This window comes from Callospermophilus lateralis, chromosome 7 (genome assembly GCF_048772815.1).
Source record: "Callospermophilus lateralis isolate mCalLat2 chromosome 7, mCalLat2.hap1, whole genome shotgun sequence".
Classification (NCBI taxonomy): Eukaryota; Metazoa; Chordata; class Mammalia; order Rodentia; family Sciuridae; genus Callospermophilus; species Callospermophilus lateralis.
In genome coordinates, this window is record NC_135311.1 from 11,941,576 (window position 1) to 11,962,302 (window position 20,727).

The window sequence follows — 20,727 nt, forward strand, 5'->3', positions numbered from 1 at the left end:
TGTTAAGGGCGGGCCTGAATATAAGGACTCCTCCCCTGACTTTTTTTTTTTATATACTGAGGATTGAACCCAGGGACACTCTACCACCAAGCTACACTCCCAGCCCTTTTTAGTGTTTGTTTATTTGTTTGTTTGTTCATTTGTTTTGGATGCCAGGGATTGAACCCAGGAGTGCTTAACCACTGAGACACATCCCCAGCCCTTTTTATCTTTTATTTAGGGACAGAGTCTCACTAAGTTCTCACTAAGTTCCCCAGACTGGCCTTGAACTGATTATCCCTCCTGCCCCAGCCCTCAGAGCAGCTGGGATCACAGGTGTGCATCCCCATGTCCAGCTTAATCGTGAACTTTATTCTATCGTAATTCCCATCTATCTCCTAAATCTGAGAACCCTCCAACCCCACCAATAACTAACAGCAACCTCCCAGTTCTCACTGCAGCTCAGGAGTAACACAGCAAAACAGGGCTGAAGTCAAACTTGGGACAGTAGACCCCGATTTCCCGAAAGACTGAGCTGTCTGTCTCTCAGGGTTCATTCTCTCAGCCCACCTTTAATGAGCACCTACTAGGTGCCAGAGACATTGGGAATGCAGCTGTCCATTAGACAAACATCTCTGCACGCAGGAAGCTTGCAATCAAGTAGGGAGAGACAGACACTGAGTGAATAAGCACAAATGTTTGGTTTAAATTGTGCTAAGCTCTGTAGAAGAAAATAACTGAAATCCTTGAGCAAGAATAGCAAGGGGCGCTGCAGGTGGTGATGCACACCTGTACTCCCAGCTGCTCGGGAGGCTGAGGCAAGAGGATTGCAAGTTCAAGGCCAAGCTGGGCAACTTAGCAAGGTCTTGTCACAAAATAAAAAATCGAAAGGGCTGAGGCTGTAGCTCAGTGTAGAAAGGACATTCAAGCTGCATCCAGCAGGGAGAGTGAGAATTAATAAAACAAAGAGTCTGAAGTGCCTGCACTCTGAGGAGCCAGCAGTGTGGAGCCCTTCTGGAAAGACCTTGGCATCTGTGAATGCACCAGGGAAGTCCCCATGGCCAGAGGGTAATAAGCAGGAGGGACCCTGGGAAGAGACAACAGCAGAGGTCAAGGAGGGCCTCGTTGGACACGGTAAGATTTAAATTTTAATTACAAATGTAAAAGGAGGCCACTAAAGAGCTTTAAGAAGGGAAAAGACGTGATCAGACTTCTGAAAAAAAAAAATCACTCTGGTGCTGTGTGGAGAATAGATTAAAGTGGGGAGACGGGAAGCAGGAAGATGAAGTAATTGCAGCCAACCTAGCAGAAAATGACAGTAGCTTGAAATCAAGATGGACACAGGGAGAAGAAAGAAGTGGATGGGTGCAGGAAGATATAGGGGAGCTAGAATAGGCAGGGCTCGGTAGCCTCCGTTCAAGGAGGGTCAAGAATGTCACTGGGTGTCTGACCTGAGCAACCAGGCAGATGGTGGTGCCACGCACACCAACCGGATATATACCCACAGAAGAGTGCATTGGGGGTGAAGTTGAGAGCTCATTCATTGTTTTATTTATATTTATATTATTTATGTATTTGTTTTTATGGTCCTGGGGGTAGAACTCAGGGGTGCTCTACCCCTGAGCCCCATCCCCATATCCTCTTTTTAAATTTTATGTTGAAACAGGGTCTCACCAAGTTGTCAAGGCTCCTCCTGCCTCTGGCTCCCAGGTTGCCGGAATTACAGACGTGCGCCACCCAGCCCAGCTCATTCATCCCTAATTGTCATGGAGCAGGGGCTTGAAAAAGAGCAAACATTTGGAGGCTTAACAATCTGTTGGGATGAATCCTGAAAATTGTCATTCTTGCAAGTTTAAAAATGAGTCACATATAGGTGATTTTATATGCGTCAACCTAATCATTTCAATGGACGTTTACTTGTGGGGAAAAAAAAAAAAAGAATCCTCCTGTGCCCTGACTCCCCTCCCAGCTAGGACAATGAATGGGGACGTGCTTATAATCAGGTAGGTTTTCACACTGCAGATCTGCCAGGCTCCTTCAACATGAACCTGAGGACAGAGGGCCTGCAAGATATCTTTGGGTGAACAGAACCTCCCACAGCACCTTCAACCCCAACTGGTCCGGGGTCATGGTGTCCTGGTCAACTCCTTTGTCATCTGGCCAGAATTCTGCATACCAATTTTTAGAAAGTTCTGGAACATCCAGAACCCAAGATTCATAATGGTGGGGAGTGCTCGAGCTGCCTCAGTAGCCATGTGGAACTGTCCCTGATCCCAACCCTTCCCCGGAACCCATTCCACCTCAAGCCTACCCCTACAGCATTCAGGATCCCACATGGAGTGTCCAAGTGGAGCCCCTGATGCTATTTAAGGGGGGGGGGGGGGTTCCCAAGCAATGACAGTGACTTGGTCAGGTGGGTACAGTCAGAAACAGAAGCCACAGTGTATTACTCATGGCAAAAGGAGCTGGTTTTCTAGATGCCACGACTGTTCTCCAGGGGTAAGTGGAGAGGAGCTGCCCCAGAGTTAGGAGGCTGGAGAGAGTCACCATTGCTGGACAGTGAGGAGGGTGCTTCTTATTATAGACCAGTACCTGCTAGCAAGGGGCTAACAAGCACAGGGCTGGAGCAGGGCTGAAACAGGCAATGTTTCTGGCTATTCAGCCACTCTGGGCTGCAGATGTCCTGTATCCTTCCCGGGGTGAATGGGTTCCATGCAGGAGGAGAAAGCAGAGAGTCTGGGCCATGGGGCAGGACTGTTCCTAGGACTGCAGAGAAGGATTCTATGATCTGTCATGTCCTATTCCTAGAAGCTGTGTCCATCTGGCCATCATTGTCCCCAGTGATTGTACTCCCCCCTCACTGCCCAGCCCCCTAGGAGATTGTCCAACCATCAGTTTGAGGGGTGCACAAACATCCATCACTACCATGTCTCTTTGCCTCTGGGGCCAGCACATCCTCAGTGCTACCATCAGAGTGGCCTCATTCCTGCAGGGCTAAATCAACCATGCTCTGTACACTGAAGAGAAGAGCAGTTCTCTTGCACTGTCTGCTTTGGGGAATCCTGGGGAAGATGGAGAGAAAGCTGGAGTGTTGGAGGGATGAGGCTTCAGTGGGCAGTGAGCAGCAGAAGTAAGGGCGTTTGGTCAGGAGCCAGATGGCCTGCTGGGAGCATATTGGTGGGCAGGCACACCTGACTCCTCACTCCATCCCTAGCTCTCAGGGGCCTTAAGATGGAGGTGACAGCTATCAGCAGTGCCCACTCACTGTCTGCATTCCAGCCTGGGTTCCTGTCTGTCCCCTGAACGTGACTTACTCATGCACTTTATCTCTTTATCCAGGATCTTCTCCCTAACTCCCAGCCCTGGCATGTACTCGCGGATCTATCTTGCTTTCTAAGCAAATGATTACAGGCACAACCCCAGGCACTCCTACTTGCAGAAGCCTTCCGCCCCCCCCCCCCACCGGAATGATCTCATAGCATGCACACTTTCCAGGGAGCTGAGTCAACAATTGTATGTATCATTTTTAAAATTTCTCCAAATGCATTTAAAGATATCTCTTGGGAGACTGGTTGCTTCTGGAAGGATCGGGTTTAATACCCCAGTCCTACCACTCACATGTGTAAATACATCACCAAAACATACGTCTAACTAAGTGAATGCAGAGGGTGAGGAACGTGCAGGTGGACAATACATGGCCACTGTTCAGACGTCCCCTCCAATGAGGAAGCTAGGAATCTCAGGTTAGGCAATTCCAGGGCTACACCTCCCCTTTCCAGGCAGGATAACCAATAGGCTGGACTTCGACGACCCTCTGAACATCTCAGGAAATTCTCACCATCCATGAAGAGATTGGGCTGCTTCTCACTAATGTCTTACCTTCTCAGGTAAGGCCATGGCCTGGGGATTAACTCCTGTTGCAGGTGGTCCAACTCCCCCATCCCTTTTCTCTCTTTAACACAACATTTATTCTCCTTGGGAGGCTGAGGCAGAGGATCACAAGTACAAGCCCAGCCTGAGAAACTTAGTGAGACCCTGTCTCAATTTTTTTTAAAAAAAGAGCTGGGGTTCTAACTCAGTGGTAGAGTGCTCCTGGGGTTCAATCCCCAGTACCGCAGGAGAGGAAGGGGATTAAAAAATATTCATTGAGTGCCTCCTACATGCCTGGCATTTTTTAGGAGCTTAAATACAATAGAGAATAAAGCAGACCAAGATTCTTTCCTTGTGCTACCTCCTTGTAGAACTGGTAGGAGAGGGGAAGAAGGGATGAGTCCATTAGCAAAGATCACAACAAATGAATTGTAGACCATGTTAGAAGGGAATGAGTGCTGCAAATTAAAGAAAAAAGTGGGGCATAAGGGCAGTGGGTCTCCTTGTACCATTATTTAAGATCGTTTTAAATAAGGTGGCTGTAATAGGCCTCACTGAGAGGAAGACAGGCAAGCCAAGATCTGAAGAATTTAGTCACTGGGGAGTCTGGACTAGAGCCGTTCTGGGCAAAGAGGACAGCCAAGGCAAAGGCCCTAAGGTGCTGGAGAGACGATCCAGTAGCTGGAGTGGAGAACGCTAGAGAGAGACAACTGGTAAATCAGGTCAGAGAGGTGACAGAGAAGGCCTGGGGACCAGTGTAAGTTACTTGACATTGAGAAGTCATTTTTGAGGCTTGAGCAGGAAAAAAAAAAAAAAAATGATTTAACCATCACCCTGGCTTCTCTTTTGAGAATAAACCGCAGGCAGAAAGGAAGCATAGAGATCAGCCTGGACATCCTTGCTGTAACCCACACAAGAGATGAGGGGCGACTGGGAGCTCCAAGGTAATAGGAGAGAAGGTTGGATTCTGGCCCTGCTCTGAAGGCTGAGTCAGTAAGGCCTCCTGACTGGTTGCATGTGGTCGGGGAATGGTAAGAGAAAGAAAGGAGGTAAAGGACCGAGGCACCATGATCTGAGAGAGGGGGAGACAGTGGAATAATTTACGGTTGATCCAAGGTGGTTTTGGGGATGTGTTAAATTTCAGCTGTCTGTTAAATATGGAAGCAGAGCTGGACAATTGCCTATAATCCCAATGACTTGGGAGGCTGAGACAAGAGGATCCCAAGTTTGAGGTCACCATAGGCAATTTAGTAAGACCCCCATCTTTAAAATAAAATGAAAAGGCTGGGGATGTAAATCAAAAGATAAGAGTATGGGGCTCGGGTTGTGGCTCAGCGGTAGAGCGCTCGCCTAGCACGTGAGAAGCCCTGGGCTCAATCCTCAGCACCACATAAAAATAAAATAAAGATATTGTGTGTATGTACAACTAAAAATATATATATTTTTTTAAAAAAAAAAAAGATAGAGTATCACTGTGTTCCATCCTTTGGACCAATCAATCAATATATATCCAAGCAGACAAGCATGAAATGTAAGAGAGAGCCCTAGCTTGGGTGCCTAAATATGGGTGTTATCGGCACATAGATTTTAGGTGGCTAAGTAGGAAGATGAGGCAGCTGGGTGGGATATGATCCCTAGCCCCTCACTGTCTCAGGCTGAGTGCTCCATTCCTGGAAAGGCTCACGTTTACTGAGAGGAAGGAATCAGATTTCTCCCCAGGAACAATGTTATAATAGCAGGTGAGGCTCCTGACCAAGGATCTGTTGCTCAATTTTTTAATAGCACTGCTCAGAAACATGGCATATCCTCAAGTTCTTAACAAACCATTAGCGAGAAACCTGTATTCTGTACAGGAAAGAGCTTTGACAGAGTCAACTAGTCAGAGGAACAGGGACACCATGACCCAGCCGTAGACATGGCAGCTTGCCCTCACCTGAAGAGCCGGAGCACTAGGGACTGATTCACAGGCCCGCCTGGCTCTGACTGCCCACTGTCCTGGAAAGCAAGCTGCACACGCACCTTTGAGATGAGTTTGGGCTGGGCATGGTGGTGCACTCCCATGACCCCAGTCACTCTGGAGGCTGAGACAGGAGGATTGCAAGTCTGAGGCCAAGCCTGAACAATCTAGACCATGTCTCAAAATAAAAAATAAAAAGTTCTGGGGATGTAGCTCAGTGGCAAAGTGCCTCTGGATTCAATCCTCAGTACACACAAAAAAAAAAAAAAAGAGAGAGAGAGAGAGAGAGAGAGAGAGATTTGGAAGGATATGTTTGGCTCATTCCATACTATCTCAAGCAGTGATAAAATATTTTATTTTATATATATATATGTATATATTTATTTATTTAATATTTATTTTTTATTCACCCCATAATGAAATAAGAGGCTCTAGTACATATTCTATCTATCACTCCAATTTTTATCTACCAATTCAAATAGGTGTTGGTGTTTCAGCACTGGGGATTGAACACAGGGACACTCTATACCGAACTGAATCCCCAGTATTCTCTATTTGTTTTTTTTGAGACAGTATTTCACTAAATTGCCAAAGCTGGCCTCCAACTTTTGATCCTCCTGTCTTAGCCTTCTGCATAGCTGGTATTACAGGCGTGCGCCACCACACCCCACTCAGAAAGAAATTCTGAGCTTAAAAGGGAGTCGATGTTCAGAATGGAAGAGACAGGGCCCTCCTCTCAGGGGAAGTCCAGGCTGAGGGAGAGGAGAGAAGGAAGGGACACTCCCAAGAAAGGACATAGATAATAAAGGCCACACCCTTTCCCTTGTCTGGAAGCAGGGAGAGACTGAGATAATGGGACTGGGCAAGGCCAAGTGGGCTTCCTCTGGAGGCGGGCCAGGAAAGAGGAGGAGAAGGAGGTAGGGGAGCTCCCTCTGCAAGGAAAACTGACTTGGTCAAGGAGCTGAGGCAGATGAGGGCTGAGGCTAGAGCAGGCACTGGGAGCCCAAATCCCAGCCTTTGGAGATAAAGGGCCAAAATGCTGGAAGCAGACAGGCAGAAGACAGGCCAGAGGATGACAGGAGGAGAGTCCCCAGATAGGGTGTAGGTCTGCAGAGGGCTGGAGGAACCCATTTTCGATGCCGAGTTGATTTCCATAAAGTTAAAGAAAAGCTCTGTGCACCCCGTGGGGAAGGTCTTTCTTCAGCTTTGGGAAAGTTGTGTGGATGTTACAAGAGTCCTAGACCAGAGGCCTGATTCTGGGGTCCAACAAATCAGGTTCAGCCACTTGTCCCCCCTCCAGAAACAAAACCAAACAGAGAAAACGTAATGGCGAAAAGCAGGAAGGATTTTTAATCAGTGTATTATGCTGGGAAGAAAAGTGGACCCACATCCTCAGCCCTGTCTTCAAGGGTCTAACAGTAAGTTTGATGTTTTGTAGAAAGGGGTATGAGGGTAAGGGTTGGGGGTTTGCCTAGTTGGAGGATTCCCACAGCTGCCAAAGCAGTTGATCTTGATCACGTAAGGTTTGGTACATCATTATTTTAGGGCTGACCAGGTGGGCCCTTATCAGAATAACAAAGTTGCTATTACCTAGAGGTATGGCTTGTCACAGGATGTTTGCCAATGAGACTTATTGTCCCTGGAATCCAAGGTGACTCAGAGCAGAGGAGACAGATGCAAATAGAGGCAGAGACACCAAATCTTTTAATCCTGCTTTTAGCTACCCATTGAACATTCCTGGACAAAGCGAAGACACTAAGACTTTAGGAATGACCCATCAGGCCTCCCTGGTGTCACAACCCACGCTTCAGAGGGCACCCCAGGTGGATACTAGGCCCAGAGGGCAGCAGGTATCTCCTGAGTTCCAGGAACTGAGAGCAGGTCGAAGGGGAATGGCATAGGAGGACACACCCTGGTCCAGGAAGGTGGCCCCAAGGACTCTGGAAGCTCATCCAGGACCCTGCCAAGCTTGTGTTTCAGGCACTCCCTGTTATTATTAGTATCACTATTACTAATGAGAATTCTTGTCAATATTAATACCTGCATGTGACTCCAGGCTTCCTCAGGAGTGTCTCCAGGAGCCAGAAGGGCGGCTTACTAGTTCTCCTACTTCAACACCTGCTGTTTCCTACATCCCAGGCTCCTTCGTCCATGCTCAATCCCAAGGCTTCATTCTTCCTGCTCCATCCCCCACCCTTTGGACCTCCCACTGCCTCCAACTCCCACCTCTGTGTGGCTAGCTCTGTGCCTCCAGGCCTGTCCTCTTATGGGAGATGAAATTATAGATTAGGGATGTGGACCAACCATTTGCTGGGCACCCGCTATGCACCAGGCTGTGTGATATGCACATCACACAAAATAATCCCATCCTCTTCCGTTTCACAGAATGGAGATTCTGGGAGTCAAGTAATTATGAACTCAGGTCTGTCTGACTCCAGAACTGAGGCTCCTCTGCACATCTGGGGAGGGGAACATGGCTCACTCACAAATATTTCTTATAATTTTCCTTTCTTCTTCCTTCTTTTCTATCCCCCAAAAGCCCATTCAGGACCCACCGTCATCTATCTCACTTAGGGGTTCCGCCCCATCCTCCTCGGCCTAATTTCTGGCCTTTGTCAAGGGCTTCCGTCTCCTTCCTCCTGCACAGTGTCCCATGCTATTTGTCTTTTCCAGAGTATCCATACGGTTACCAAGGACCATGGTCACAGAGGGGTGGCCGATGACCATCTTGTTCACTCTCCTGAACAGGCACAGTGACCACACCTAAGTTCGTCAAGATTTCCCAAAACAGCCTCTCCTGCCCCCCCCCCCCCCCCCGCCACCACTTCCCTTCAGCACACCCTTCCTGGCCCAAGCAGCAGCAAGGGAATGCAATCAGGTTTGTTTCCACGCTCCAGGAATAAACGAGATGATTATTCCAGATGGGCTGGACAGATGAAGAATGGGAACTCCAGAGCAGGGTTTCCCAGGCTCTCACCAAATCAGGGTGACAATCCAGGAGAAGGCTCCTCCAGGAAACTTGGAACCAGACTTAAAGTTTTCATCCAGTCCCCTGCCTACAGCAGCCCACAGCCTGTGCACATCGACGTTAGCAGTTTTCTAACTCTGGAAGGATAATAGGTAATTACCCCAACTCTCTTGTTCCAGTGAGTCTGAAGATAAAATTAAGTTCCCTCTCCAGTTTGGGGCTGGAATAACTGAAATGAAATGGACATCATGACATTTATTATCTCTATGTAGCTACGTCTAGGTAAGCACTACTCAAAAAGGACTGCCTAGACAATTCACCGGAATTCCAACGGCTTTGAGAATTTGGAGATTAAGAAAAGATGCCTAGAAGATGACTTTCTAAATCTGGGGAGGAGAATCAGAAAATGAACCGAGGCAGCAAGGACTCAGAAGTGTCTCCAGGAGCCAGAGTGGTGGCACTCACTTGTAATCCCAGTGACTTGGCAGGCTGAGGCAAGAGGATCTCAAGTTCAAAGCAAGCCTGGGCAACTTAGCAAGACCCTGTCAAAATAAAAACTAAAAAGGGCTGTGGATGTAGTTCAGTAGTGGAACACCCCTGGGTTCAATTCCCAGTATGGGGGAAAAAAATAGAGTCTCTAGAATGAAATTCCCAAGGATGGATACCCTGGGAGGCAAATTCATAGAAATTCTACGGATGATAAATTAGGTTTCTGATGACTATCCAAGAGTGGCCTTGGTTCCCAAGGAGATGTAAATCACCTCCATAATGTGTCAGTGGCCAAAGGAATTATAATTAGCCCTGGCAATTCTGAGGAGAGATGCAAAAGGCAGAACTAGGAAGAGGAATGGAGACAAGACACTTCAGGCTGTTTGTGTCTCTCCGGAAATACAGACAAAAATCAGAACTATCTTGAGATCCCCACACTTGAGGCAGCACTTGTATACCCAGTCTTCCACTTGACTGTTGCTAGGGTCTGGATAAGTGTCTCTCAAAGGCTAAGTGGTGAATAGCCTATGGTGCTATTGGGAAAGGGTGAAAACTTTCCTTCCTTTCTTCCTTCTTTCTTCCCCCTCCCCCACGCACCCCTTCCTTTCCTTTCCTTTTTGTGGTACTAGGAATTGAACCCAAGGGTGCTCTCCCACGGAGCCACATTCCACAGCCCTTTATATATATATATATACACACACACATATATATATATATATTTTTCTTTTTTTTTGAGACAAGTTCTCACTAAAGTTGCTGAGGATGGTTTCAAACTTGGGGTCCTCTTGCCCCGGACTGCAAAGGCACTGGGATTATAAGTGGGTGCCACTGTACTCAGCACGTGAAAATTTTAGAAAGTACAGCTACGGGGAGGAAGTCAGATCACGAGAGGTGCCCTAGAAGGGGACGCTGGGACCTTGGCTCCTTCTCTTCCCTTTTTTCCTCTCTGCTTCCTACCTGCTATGAGGTGAGCATCTTCACAGCCATGATGTGCCGCTCTGCCACAGGCCCAAAGGCAACTGGACCAGGCAACCATGGACCGAAACCTCTGAAACCATGAGCCAACAAAACTCTTTCCTCTTCTGAAGTTAATTATCTCAGGGATTTTGTTGCAGTGACGCAAAGCTGACTAACGCCTGTTGACGGTGACCTGGTCCTAAGTTTTGCAAGTCAATTGTTAAGTGCAGTCACTGATTAAAAGTAAAGCATTTAAGCTTACAATTAAATAAGTTATAGTAAAACAAAGGTGGTAAGTACTGAAAACTCATCCTGATTTGATTATCTTACTACAGTTCTCTATTATTTAAGCTCTTGAGGCTATTCACTTTTATTCTATCTGAATTGTGGAAATACTATAACGGTGTGCTACTGAACCTTTCTCCTACTTCCATGCCACTAATATCAGGTTAACAGCTGAAAAAAGCCACAGTAGGAGTATTTATATCATAGAGCTTCAGCGATGCTACCAACCACAGCATCCCTGCTCACCTCCCCACCCCAAGCCCAAAGCCACTGGTGAATATTTATCACAAGTGCCCTACTCCAGCATTAAACAAGGTTTCAGACAAGAGACATGAACAAAAAAGAACAAAGTGTCCCTGCAGCAAAATCCTGGGATCAGAAAGCTCCCTTCCTCTCGCCCTGGGACTTTGAGCAGGGTACTGGCTACAATCTTGGCTTTGGATTTAAGTACTCCCCTGGCTTCCTGCCTGAGCCACCCTAATCAGAAGTTGTTTCCAGATTCTCTCTGAAATCTCAGCTGCTTTTGAATGGGCTGAGCCATTGCCAGAGCCTCACTGTTTTCACCTCTCTGGTGAAGGCTAAGTCTAAGCATGGCTTCCTGGCTCCCAGAATAGGGCAGATAATATCACTCAACACAGTCCCTACAGCCAACTGGTTGCCTCTGTCCCTTTGCATCTTGCAAGAAGCTGAGCTAAAGGAGCGCCAGGCTGGGAGCACCCTTTCTGGGTCAACCTCATCAGCCCCCTGCCTTAGGGCAAAGTGTGCCAGGCTCAGTGCCCTGCTGAAGATCTAAATCTATCTGTAAACAAGACATCTGATACATGCTCAGAAGTATGACCAAGTATGTGAAAGGATAAATGGTTCCCGAATTTTTCTGCTCCCTATCTGTGCAGTTCCCCTTCCTGCAAACCCCTGCCCATTCCCCAATCACCCCATCTCCAAGCTGCCAGGCCAGTTGTCTCTGGTTCTCTTTGTCTCCCCACTGTCTCATCTCTCCTCCCAAGTTCTGTCAAGGCAGATCCAGCAATGCCATTGCCCCTTTGCAAATACCCAAGCCATCTCCAGCAATTCCTGCTTATGTATTACCAGGCAGGGTTTAGGGATCCCTCAACCCAGTTACTCTAGAACCCACGCATACCCCATTTCAAGTTGCCCTAGGGTAGAATCAGAAAGAATTCAAAAGGCTGCCTTCTTTCCAAAAAATAAGAGAGACAGAAAAGTATCAAGGCTCTCAGCAAGCAGGTGGCTGGGGAAAGACTAAATGTCCCTGAAGTACTATTCACTTCTGAAAATCCCCTACCTCTAGACCAGACAGGTGTCCAGTTCTATGTCTCCTGAGCTCGGCTGTATGGAGGACAACCGCTTGGTTCACAAGAGGCAGCTGAATCGGAAATATGATGCTGTGGACTCCCTGAGAGTGGAACTTGGACCAAGAGATAAAGGCTATATGGTTCAATAGAAGAAATGTTCTATTAAACATTGGCAATCAGAGGCTGAATGGTCTGCTGTGAGAGATAGTAAGCTGCCATAGGAGGGACATAAGAAGTTGGAATATCCTTTGTCAGGGATGCCACTGAAGGAATTCAGATTCAGAGGAACAGCCTGATGTTCTGGAGTTAAATATTTCTAGACCAAATTCTGAATTACTACATTTATTGCCTTGATTGAGATAGCTAATACTCCTGAGCTTCAGTTTCTTCAAAGTAAAAGATGAATAAAGATAAGATATTTAAAAGCACCTGGCACTTAGTGGGTGCTCAATAAATCTAATTTTCCTTCCTATAAATGGAAGTTTGGGTTAGGCGGCCTTGAGGTCTTTCTACCTCCACAGACTCTGAACCTGTTCCTGGCTGCTGAGAAGGAAAGTATCCCTCTGGGAGAGAGAGAAGTCAGGGTTAGGTAAATGAGGGGAGAAGACAGGAGGATGCTGAGAATGACCCGGGAAAATCTGGAGGTCATCTCTGACAGTCCTGTCTCCTCTTCTGACTTCTGACCTAGTTTTAAAGCCCACCACTCTGAGGGACCTCAGAAGGCGTAGGTTTAGATGACCCCTTCCAGAAATGACTCCCCCGATAAGAAGGGGAAGAGAGGACGGTATGGTACAGGTATGGGGCAGGGCAGCAGAGCACATCGCCCCGTCCCTCCACCCCGTGCCCGCCCCTCCGTGTGACACGACAGCCACCGCAGTCTCAAAGCTTCTTTATTGTGCTAACACTGTTGCCTCAGAGCCAGGATTCCACACAAAAACAATTCAGTCCAGACTCCCACCCACCCGGGGCCGGGGCCCTCTGCTTTGGCTGGGAACACCCAACCTGCGCCTCTTCGGCTCTCGGATACTGACTCCGCCAGCTCTTTCCTCCCTCGGCCCACGAACCCCGGCTCTGCAGCCTCCGGAGTGCCGGGGGGGTCCGGACGGCGTTCCCCTGACCTTCCCGCCCCCTCCCACTTTGGGGGAGGAGGCTCTGTCCCCCTCTTTTCCGGAGTGAAATTCCTCAGCACCCCAGCGCCAGGCCGGGGAGGAGCGAGGTCTGCGCCGGCCCGAACGTGTCCCCAGCAGCAGGCAGAGAGCCCCACCCCCGCCTCCCGGCCGCGGGAGCCACCCGGCGCGGGGCGCGCGCTCACACTAAAAGTCCGTCCTTGCCCAGCTGCGGCCCCTCGGAGCACTCGGCCTGCTCGGCGCTCTTGACCTTGACGTAGACCGGGGAAGGGCCTGCTTCGCAGGCAGCAGCGACGGTGCGGGGGGCTAGGGCCACGTCCTCGGGGCCGCCGCAGGGTGGAGGCGCGTACTTGCGGCGCAGGGAGCGGCTGACGTTCTGCGTCGGGTACCCCAGGAGGTGGGTGACGCGGTTGCCGCGCCCGCTGGCCTTGCACCCTGGCGCTACGGCGTCCTCTCTGTGGAAAACAACAGGCGGGCGGGTGAGCAGGCTCCTCCGCGGCACGGCGTGGGCACGGCCTGGGCAGAGCTGGGGGCTCTCGGCAACCTCTCGTCTCCCGCACCTCCCCCCACCTGCCCCTCGCCTCTTTCCCTGGGCCTCAACCTACTCTCCTTTCTGCACCTTCCTGGGCCGGCGACCCTGCAAGCGATCCCAGGTGCCACCGTCCCATCTTCCAGACGGGACTTGTCCACACGTGTTCGAGCAACCCATCCAGGCGCCCTCCGTCTCTTTAGTGAAGTTGCGCAGAACTATCACGTCTAATAGGGAGGGAGCCTTACAGTTCTGGGAGCTGCACTCCCTAACCTTCTCAACTAACCCTGACCTTGCGCACTTTCTTCTCACCTCCTACCCCGTCAGTCTTCTCCATCTTTCCCTCCATTCCCCAAGGCATTGCAATCATTAGCACTGCTAGTCTGGTTCTAGTTTTATTTCTAGTTTGCTTCTAATATAAGTTATTAGCACTATTCTTAACTCTTCTTCCATAAGCAGGTCAGAGTTCTCACCGGCGCCACACAAGGGAAAACGAGAAAAACCGTAGGCCCTGCCCTCCAGGAGCTTACAGTCTAGACAAGACAGACAGAAGGGTGCCTAGGCTGGAGAGAAATGGAGGGCAGGGGAGCAGAGGTGGAGACTGGGAGGGGAAAGGGGGGAGGCAGAAAGCCATGCGACGAGGTGCAGGTCGACATGCTGCAGTCCCAGCACTCCGTGGTGATGGGTGGTGGTGGCGGGCAGGTTTGGGGTGGGGTTCCCAGCCGGCCGGTGGCAGGCAGGCAGGGGTGAAGAGGGCAGGGCGCCGGTCCCCTGCGGCACAGCAGCATGCAGCATGCATCAGGTTTTACCTGATCTCACTAGCCAAGTCGCCGCCGCAGGCCCCTCCGCCGACCCCGCCGCCGTAGCCGAAGGCACCCCGGGCGCCACCAGACCCGGAGCCTCCGCAGCAGCAGCAGACGAGCCCCCAGATGCCCAACGCCAGGCAGGCCAGCATGAGCAAAGTGCCCAGTATGGCCCCGATGATCATTCCCACGCGCCGCGAGTCTGTGGAGAGAAACGGAGGGGCGGGGTGGGGGGGGTCAGTTTTCTGGCAGCCTGACCGATGCCTAACTAACCAGGAGGTGCCGGGGCAGGGATCTGTGGGAAAGACGACTGGAGCCCCAGGAATTTCCAGGCCCTGGGACACCCAATGAGGAAGGTATGGGGGGATACAAGTTAACCCCTTCTGTCTGCATGTTTATCCCAGGGTTTGCAGTTACTCTAGCAGTAGAAAGACAGCTCAGACTCCAAAATAGAGCCAAGGGTCTGGGGATGTAGCTCAGTGGTAGAGTATTTGCCTAGCATGTGCCAGGCCCTGGGTTCCAGCCCCTGTGCCTAGGGCGGTGGTGGGACACACACAGAGAAAAGAAAACTCAGTTCCCTCCCTCCAGTTCTACTCTCCCAGCCAAGGACCCTCAGACCTGATGCACCTACCTGAGACCTTCACCTCCACCACACAAACACTGTAGCCCACATGGTTGGCCACTGTGCACTGATAGAGTCCATCATCCTCTTTGGAAACACTTTTCAACACCAGCTCCCCATTGTTCAGGCCTGGAATTGGGGAGCATCAGAGGGAGATAGTAAGGCAGAGAATCTGGCATCTTACTAAAGTTCCCACAGCATCCTCAGCCCCTGTCGGGTAGGGGATGAGATGCCTCTTTGAAAAGTCTGCAGGAGTACCCCCCCACACACAGATCCACTCCACTCTCCAGGTGAGCCACCTTCGCCCTCCTGAGACAGAGGTGAGGAAGGACCACTCTCCCAGCAACACCATTAATTCACTCTGTGACACTGGGGGAAATCCCCTGCCTCTCCTCATTTGTACAGTGCAGACAGGATTAGGCCAGAGGAACACTAAGGTCCTTTCTAACTCTGTTATTTTTTAATCATTGATGTTGTTCACTTTTTCTATATGCAGAAATTTTATATACCTCATCCCCTTTAATCCTCATAGATCTCTGAAAGGTAGATATTACTATTCCCTTTCCATGTGGCACAGAGAGGTTAAGCCATTTGTTTAAGACTATCAGCCAGTCGGTGTCCCAGCCAGGATTCAAGCCCAGCTCCTTCCATGGAAGCCCATGTTCCTTCCAAATTATCCATACTGTTTTTGACTGACTCCTCCACTTTTGCCTTCTCTTTTTCCTTCAATAGCCGCTGGTGAGACAGTCCTAGAGGAGCAATCTCCCACATAATTCCAGGTTTGACTTGGTGCCACTGATGAGCCAGTGAAAGGCCCAGCTGGTCCCAGAGTCCCTGATCATGCATGCATTCCCTCTCCGCCCTCTCCAAGGCCCGCTCACCTTGATTTATGGAGCTGTGGAATGACTCCTGATAGGACAGCTCAGAGTAGAAGCTGTGCTGGGAGTGGTAGGACCCAGCTCGGTAGGGGTGAGTGTGCCCGCTGATCTTGGCCCACCTGTAGGAAAGGGGCTGGGAGCCCCCGTTGGCAAAGCACTTCAGCACCACATCATTGCCCTTTGACATGTGGCCTTCAGCCCAGCACATGGGTACTGCAGGACGAGCTGCAAGAAGGCAGGCAATTGTGAGCCAGGACCCAGGCTGGAGGCACAGCAGGCTCAGAATGGCCAAGCTGCCTTAGCTCTAAAGCCTGGGGAAGGGGACCCCATGGGAATCTGGCCATACCTTGGACAGTAACAATGACCTTCCGGGTGGCCATGGTGGTCTTCTTCACCCGGCACTCGTAAGTGGCTGTGTCGGATACTTGCAGGTTCATGAGGTTGATGGAGGCATCATACTGGCTGGGGTCTGAGGCTGCAAAGCGAACCCTCTGCTGCAGATGGGGGAGGTTGCCATGGTTGATCCTTTTATCCTGGTAACTAAGGAACTGGGAAGAAGAGAGGAAAACAAAGGTGGTGAGACAGGCAGAGCCACAGACGTGCCAACTGCTCTGGGCAATTGACTGAACTCTGAGACTCAGTTTTCCCAGCTGAAAATGGTAAATGATGATGCCCGACCCACTGACCTCTTAACAGAATGGGTGAGATCCCTCAAAGAAGTATAAGGTCAGGCTGGGAATTTCTTGAGGACAGAGACCACACCTCATCTTCCCTTTGGAATAGGGTGGGAGGAGGGAGAATGCCTGGCGAGCTTGATTCCCAGCTGCACAGTTTTTATGAGCCATTCCCTGAGAAGCCTTGGGGTTCTTGGAGAAGTACAGGGTCTTGGTTTCTTAAATTATTCTCCTTCTCCCCTCAGGATATTGGCTGCCCGACAGGTAGACATCACAAAGCACAGAGTAAGAAGAGCCCTGCACCCGGCACTCACCACATTCTCCCTATGCGAGGGGTCTGAGTTGACTTGCATCCACTCAATGTCCAGCCCATTGGGACCATAGTCCTCTGGGTCCAGGATGTAGGGACAGCCCAGCCTCACATTGTCACCTTCCGCAAGGTACAGGACCTCCTGGCCATCCCCGTTGATCCGCACAGCAGACAGCAGTGCTAGGGTAAGGGCAGAGCAGACGGGGTGAAGGAAAGCAGAGCCAGAGTTTGAGCAGTCAGCTTCAGCCTCTCCTTCCACCGTTTTCTGTCACCTGTCACCCAGGGCTCAGTGGGGCTTCGCTAGGGTAATCCTGCCCTAGTGAGAGAGTGTGTGTGTGTGTGTGTGTGCGTGTGTGCACGCACACATGCGCATGCACATGAACTGGAATAGGCATATCTGTGCATACTTATGTGTCTTATTTATTCATGCAGCAGTGTCTATGGGTGCTTGTTGGTCCATATATATGTATTTTTTTCTATGATTGTGTAGGTTTGTATATGAATACTGTTTGTAAATGCATAGCTGAAATATATGCTTGTGTGTGTACATTATTGTGTGAATATGTGTATTTATGTATCAATATATGTACATATGTACATTGTATATTGTATGCTTATGAGTATTTGTAGCTGCAAAGATATTCATGCACATTACCATGCAGGATATCCACTTACATATTTACATGATAGTGTGGATGCTCGTGTGTGTGTCTGTGTGTGTGTGCGTGTGTGTGTGTGTGTGTGTATAGGCATGTGGAGCACCAAGAGTGGCTATTTGCTCCAATGGAAGAATCTGACTCGTTAAAAGTCAAATGTGCTGGGTCATACGAGGTGCTTCTGCTCAAAAGCACAAGGATGGACACAATGACTTCTGGGGTCCCTTTCTAGCCTGAGAGGCAGATTGAGTGTGTCTGTGTGTCAGTATGTGTGCACATGTATGGGTATGTCTGTGTGTGTCTGCAGCTCTATGCCTCTGTATGGTATGTGACAATGTGTGCCTGACTCTGTAAGTGCTCTAAGTGATAGTGTGTACCCTGGGGTGACACTGGGCACTGTCAGACAGTGACCCGGCTACATTCATATTGATGGGAAGTGATGGCATCTGCCTAGAACTAAGGCAGCATGAGATGAGCCTTGCATGACTATGTATGGCGTTATAGCTCATGTGTCCTTCCCCTTGTATGACTGTCACTCCCATATTCTCACTCCCACTGGGGCCCCTCCTGCCCCTGAGTCAGAGGCAGGTGGGCAGAGTTAGGAGCCAGGACCTGGAAGCTTAGAACTGAGCTCCTCTCCCTCCCTTCTCTGAAGCCCCAAGGCAAGCACTAGCCCCAACCGGTTAGACCAATAGAGGGATGAGAGGGAGGTTGGACCCAGGGCCCCACCCTGGGCGCTCAGCACCCTGCCTCCCAGCCTCCAGCAGCACTCCCTCCCCAGGCCCCTCATCCAGCTTGTCCACTCTCCATCTACAGCTTTTTCTGAGTCAGCACATACTCTGGAGTTCCTGCCCCAAGTCTCAGCAATCATGTCCTTCCCTGGCTCAGGACACTTGCACTCTTAGTATCACAAACACACAATTATACAGTGTCAGTGTTTACTTACATATTGACACATACCCCAGCCTTCAAAATGCAGCCACATACCCATGCAATCCCCTATTCCTGCACACACAGACACTGTCAGATCTATACAAACACGGGCGCATATTTGCAGGCAAACACAGTAATCCAGAAGACACGCCCACGGCCTGCTCATACGATTTCGACTGCATTCATTCAAGACCATACATATCTGAGAAGCCCTGCTTGCCAGGTGAAGCCAGAGAGGCCAAGGAGAGCCCTGGGAACCCCGGCTGGGCCATCAGCCATGCCCTAATGCAGTTAGATTCCAGGGTGGCCCAGAGCAGGCAGGCTGGCTGCTGGGGCTCTAACGGGACAGGAGGATGCCTCTTCCAGCCCCAGGCCAAGGGAACACCAGCTCATTCCTGAGATAAGGATCCTAATGTCATCTGCCAGATCTTGGGGTGGCCCAAGGCAATTTCGGGATGAGCCAGAAGTCAGGTGCAAGAAGAGACTCCACCCTGGGAAAGAGCCACTGGAAGCAACGCTCCCAACAGGAAGGATTCTCTTCGCCCACACCATGGAGTCCATTCAGGCAGGAGGGTAAGTATTCAGGAATAGGGGCTCGGGATGGAGGGATAGGCTGGAAGGAAAGTGTCTCCACCCTGCATTAAGCTGAGAGTCTTTCTTCAATTGTCCCAGGCCAGGAAGCCTCACCCCAGCTTCTCAATCTCCTTAGAAGCTTTCTCAGACTCCTCCCAAAGCTTCCAGCCTTTTCTGTACCTCCTCCCTCTTCTTTGGAAGTTGTTCCTGGAGTCTCACCACGATTCCTCTTGCTGTGACACTGAGGAAGTATTTCCAAGGAATGTGTGAGGAAAGGGAGGCTGGGGAGAGGGAAGAAAGCCAGAGGGGATGAGAAATCTGGTTGGGAAGACTTGGGGAGAGGAAGGATCCTGAAGGAGTCAGTGGTGATTGTCCCCCCACAAAATTGACAGGGGCTGGCTACCCTCACTCCTAGTGACTACTCTCAGCTGGTAAATCCTTTCTGAATTTCCCAGCTGTTTCCAGACAGGAAAGTGAGGGAGGGGAACAGAGGGAGGAGAGAAAAGTCACCTCCACAAGAAGACACTGGTGCATAAAGGCACAGGGCAATCTGTGCTCACACACCCCCAGACACACACTGCAAACATGGAGCTGTCCCAGCGCTCCGAGCACAGCCGGAGCTTCCCGAGTGGGCTCTGCCAACCTCTTCAGACCCAGAGGACGTCACAGACATCCTGCCGTACATGCCAGAATCACACACGCACACACGCACACAGCAGAGGACGTACTGTGCGTTTACTTGGTCGTAAATCCAGACCCCAGCTCAGTGGCTCTTGCTAGAGCTTGCCCAACCTGGGCAGGCAGCCACCACATCCACACCGGATCCCTGCCCTCCAGCAGCACCCCAGCATGCTGAGGAGGCTCTGGAAAGAGCCATCTATCACCACTACTCTCATCTTGGAGAGGCCCCAGACCTGGAACTCTCACAACACACGACGGAAGAAAGAAACTTATCCATCCAGATTTAGCCCTTTCAAGGGAAGCAACTCCCCGGCCCCATGCTCTGGCCTAGGGAGGGCAGGCCCTCCCATGACAGAATATCCGGTGAAAACTGAGCCTTCCCAGGCTCCTCCTCAACCCCCACCCAGAGCTGCGGCTCACCTGACTCCTACCCCACCCCCACCTCCCGAAGGTTACTCCAAGCCAGCCCCATCCTCCAGTTCACAGCGCGGAACGCTGCACGTGGAGCGGCTGCACATGTGTGAGCCCCACAGGCCTCAGACACCGTGAAGAGCCACGCAGAGACCTCTGCACACGGGCACTGCCCCCAAACCTTCAGGTACAGGTTCTCCTGGGGAGAGGCCCCCCCTCTTGGCCGTATCCAAACCAGGACGGTAGCAGGGTGAGGGTGGGTGGTCCCCTACCAGAACCTTGCAGGCCACCTTTGAGGCTCCTCTGGGAGTCCTTGCTGCCCTTTTCCCGGCCCATGTGGCCTCACGCTGGGCATCCCTGCCCACTGCCATGCCCCATACCTGGGCTCAGGCACAGGAATAGAAGTTGAAAAGCTCCTGGAACTCCCATGTCTCTAGGTTCGGTATTTTTCCTGTGGCCGGTGGTGGTGGATGGAAGGGGCAGGTGGAGGGAGGGGGAGCCGAGGGCCCAGACACTGCCCGGGGTGGCAGGAAGGTGCAGTGAGTGCCCAGCTGGGGAGCAGCCAGAGTTATTTCTATGGGAGGGAGGGGGCCTGGTCCCCGCCTTGGGGAGGAGCCCCAATAACCCTAATTAGCGGGGTGACAGGATGGCCTACCCAGGCATTACCCAGCCCTCACCCAAGCTCTTCCCTGCCTTGAGAGTGGCACAAGGCGGC

The 20,727-nt window shown here is 50.7% G+C and overlaps 1 protein-coding gene across 1 annotated transcript; it reads right to left on the reverse strand.

Annotated features, from left to right (window-relative positions):
* Nucleotides 1-12,981: 12,981 nt before the first annotated feature.
* Vsig8 (V-set and immunoglobulin domain containing 8) lies at nucleotides 12,982-20,441 on the reverse strand. The gene is made up of 7 exons (XM_076862396.1): nucleotides 20,393-20,441; nucleotides 16,763-16,938; nucleotides 16,121-16,322; nucleotides 15,778-15,999; nucleotides 14,906-15,025; nucleotides 14,281-14,476; nucleotides 12,982-13,397 (listed from the first exon to the last, which is right to left on the reverse strand). The coding sequence occupies exons 1-7, from the start codon at nucleotides 20,439-20,441 to the stop codon at nucleotides 13,124-13,126; spliced, it is 1,239 nt and encodes a 412-aa protein (XP_076718511.1). The 3' UTR covers nucleotides 12,982-13,123.
* Nucleotides 20,442-20,727: the final 286 nt, after the last annotated feature.

Excerpts from the sequence above, each read along its gene's own strand:
- Vsig8 (XM_076862396.1), bottom strand. The coding sequence starts at position 20,441 with ATGGGAGTTCCAGGAGCTTTTCAACTTCTATTCCTGTGCCTGAGCCCA. Across the intron at positions 16,000-16,120 it reads GGTCATTGTTACTGTCCAAG|CTCGTCCTGCAGTACCCATG; the intron begins GTATGGCCAGAT and ends GCCTTCTTGCAG. Across the intron at positions 13,398-14,280 it reads GACTTGGCTAGTGAGATCAG|AGAGGACGCCGTAGCGCCAG; the intron begins GTAAAACCTGAT and ends TGTTTTCCACAG.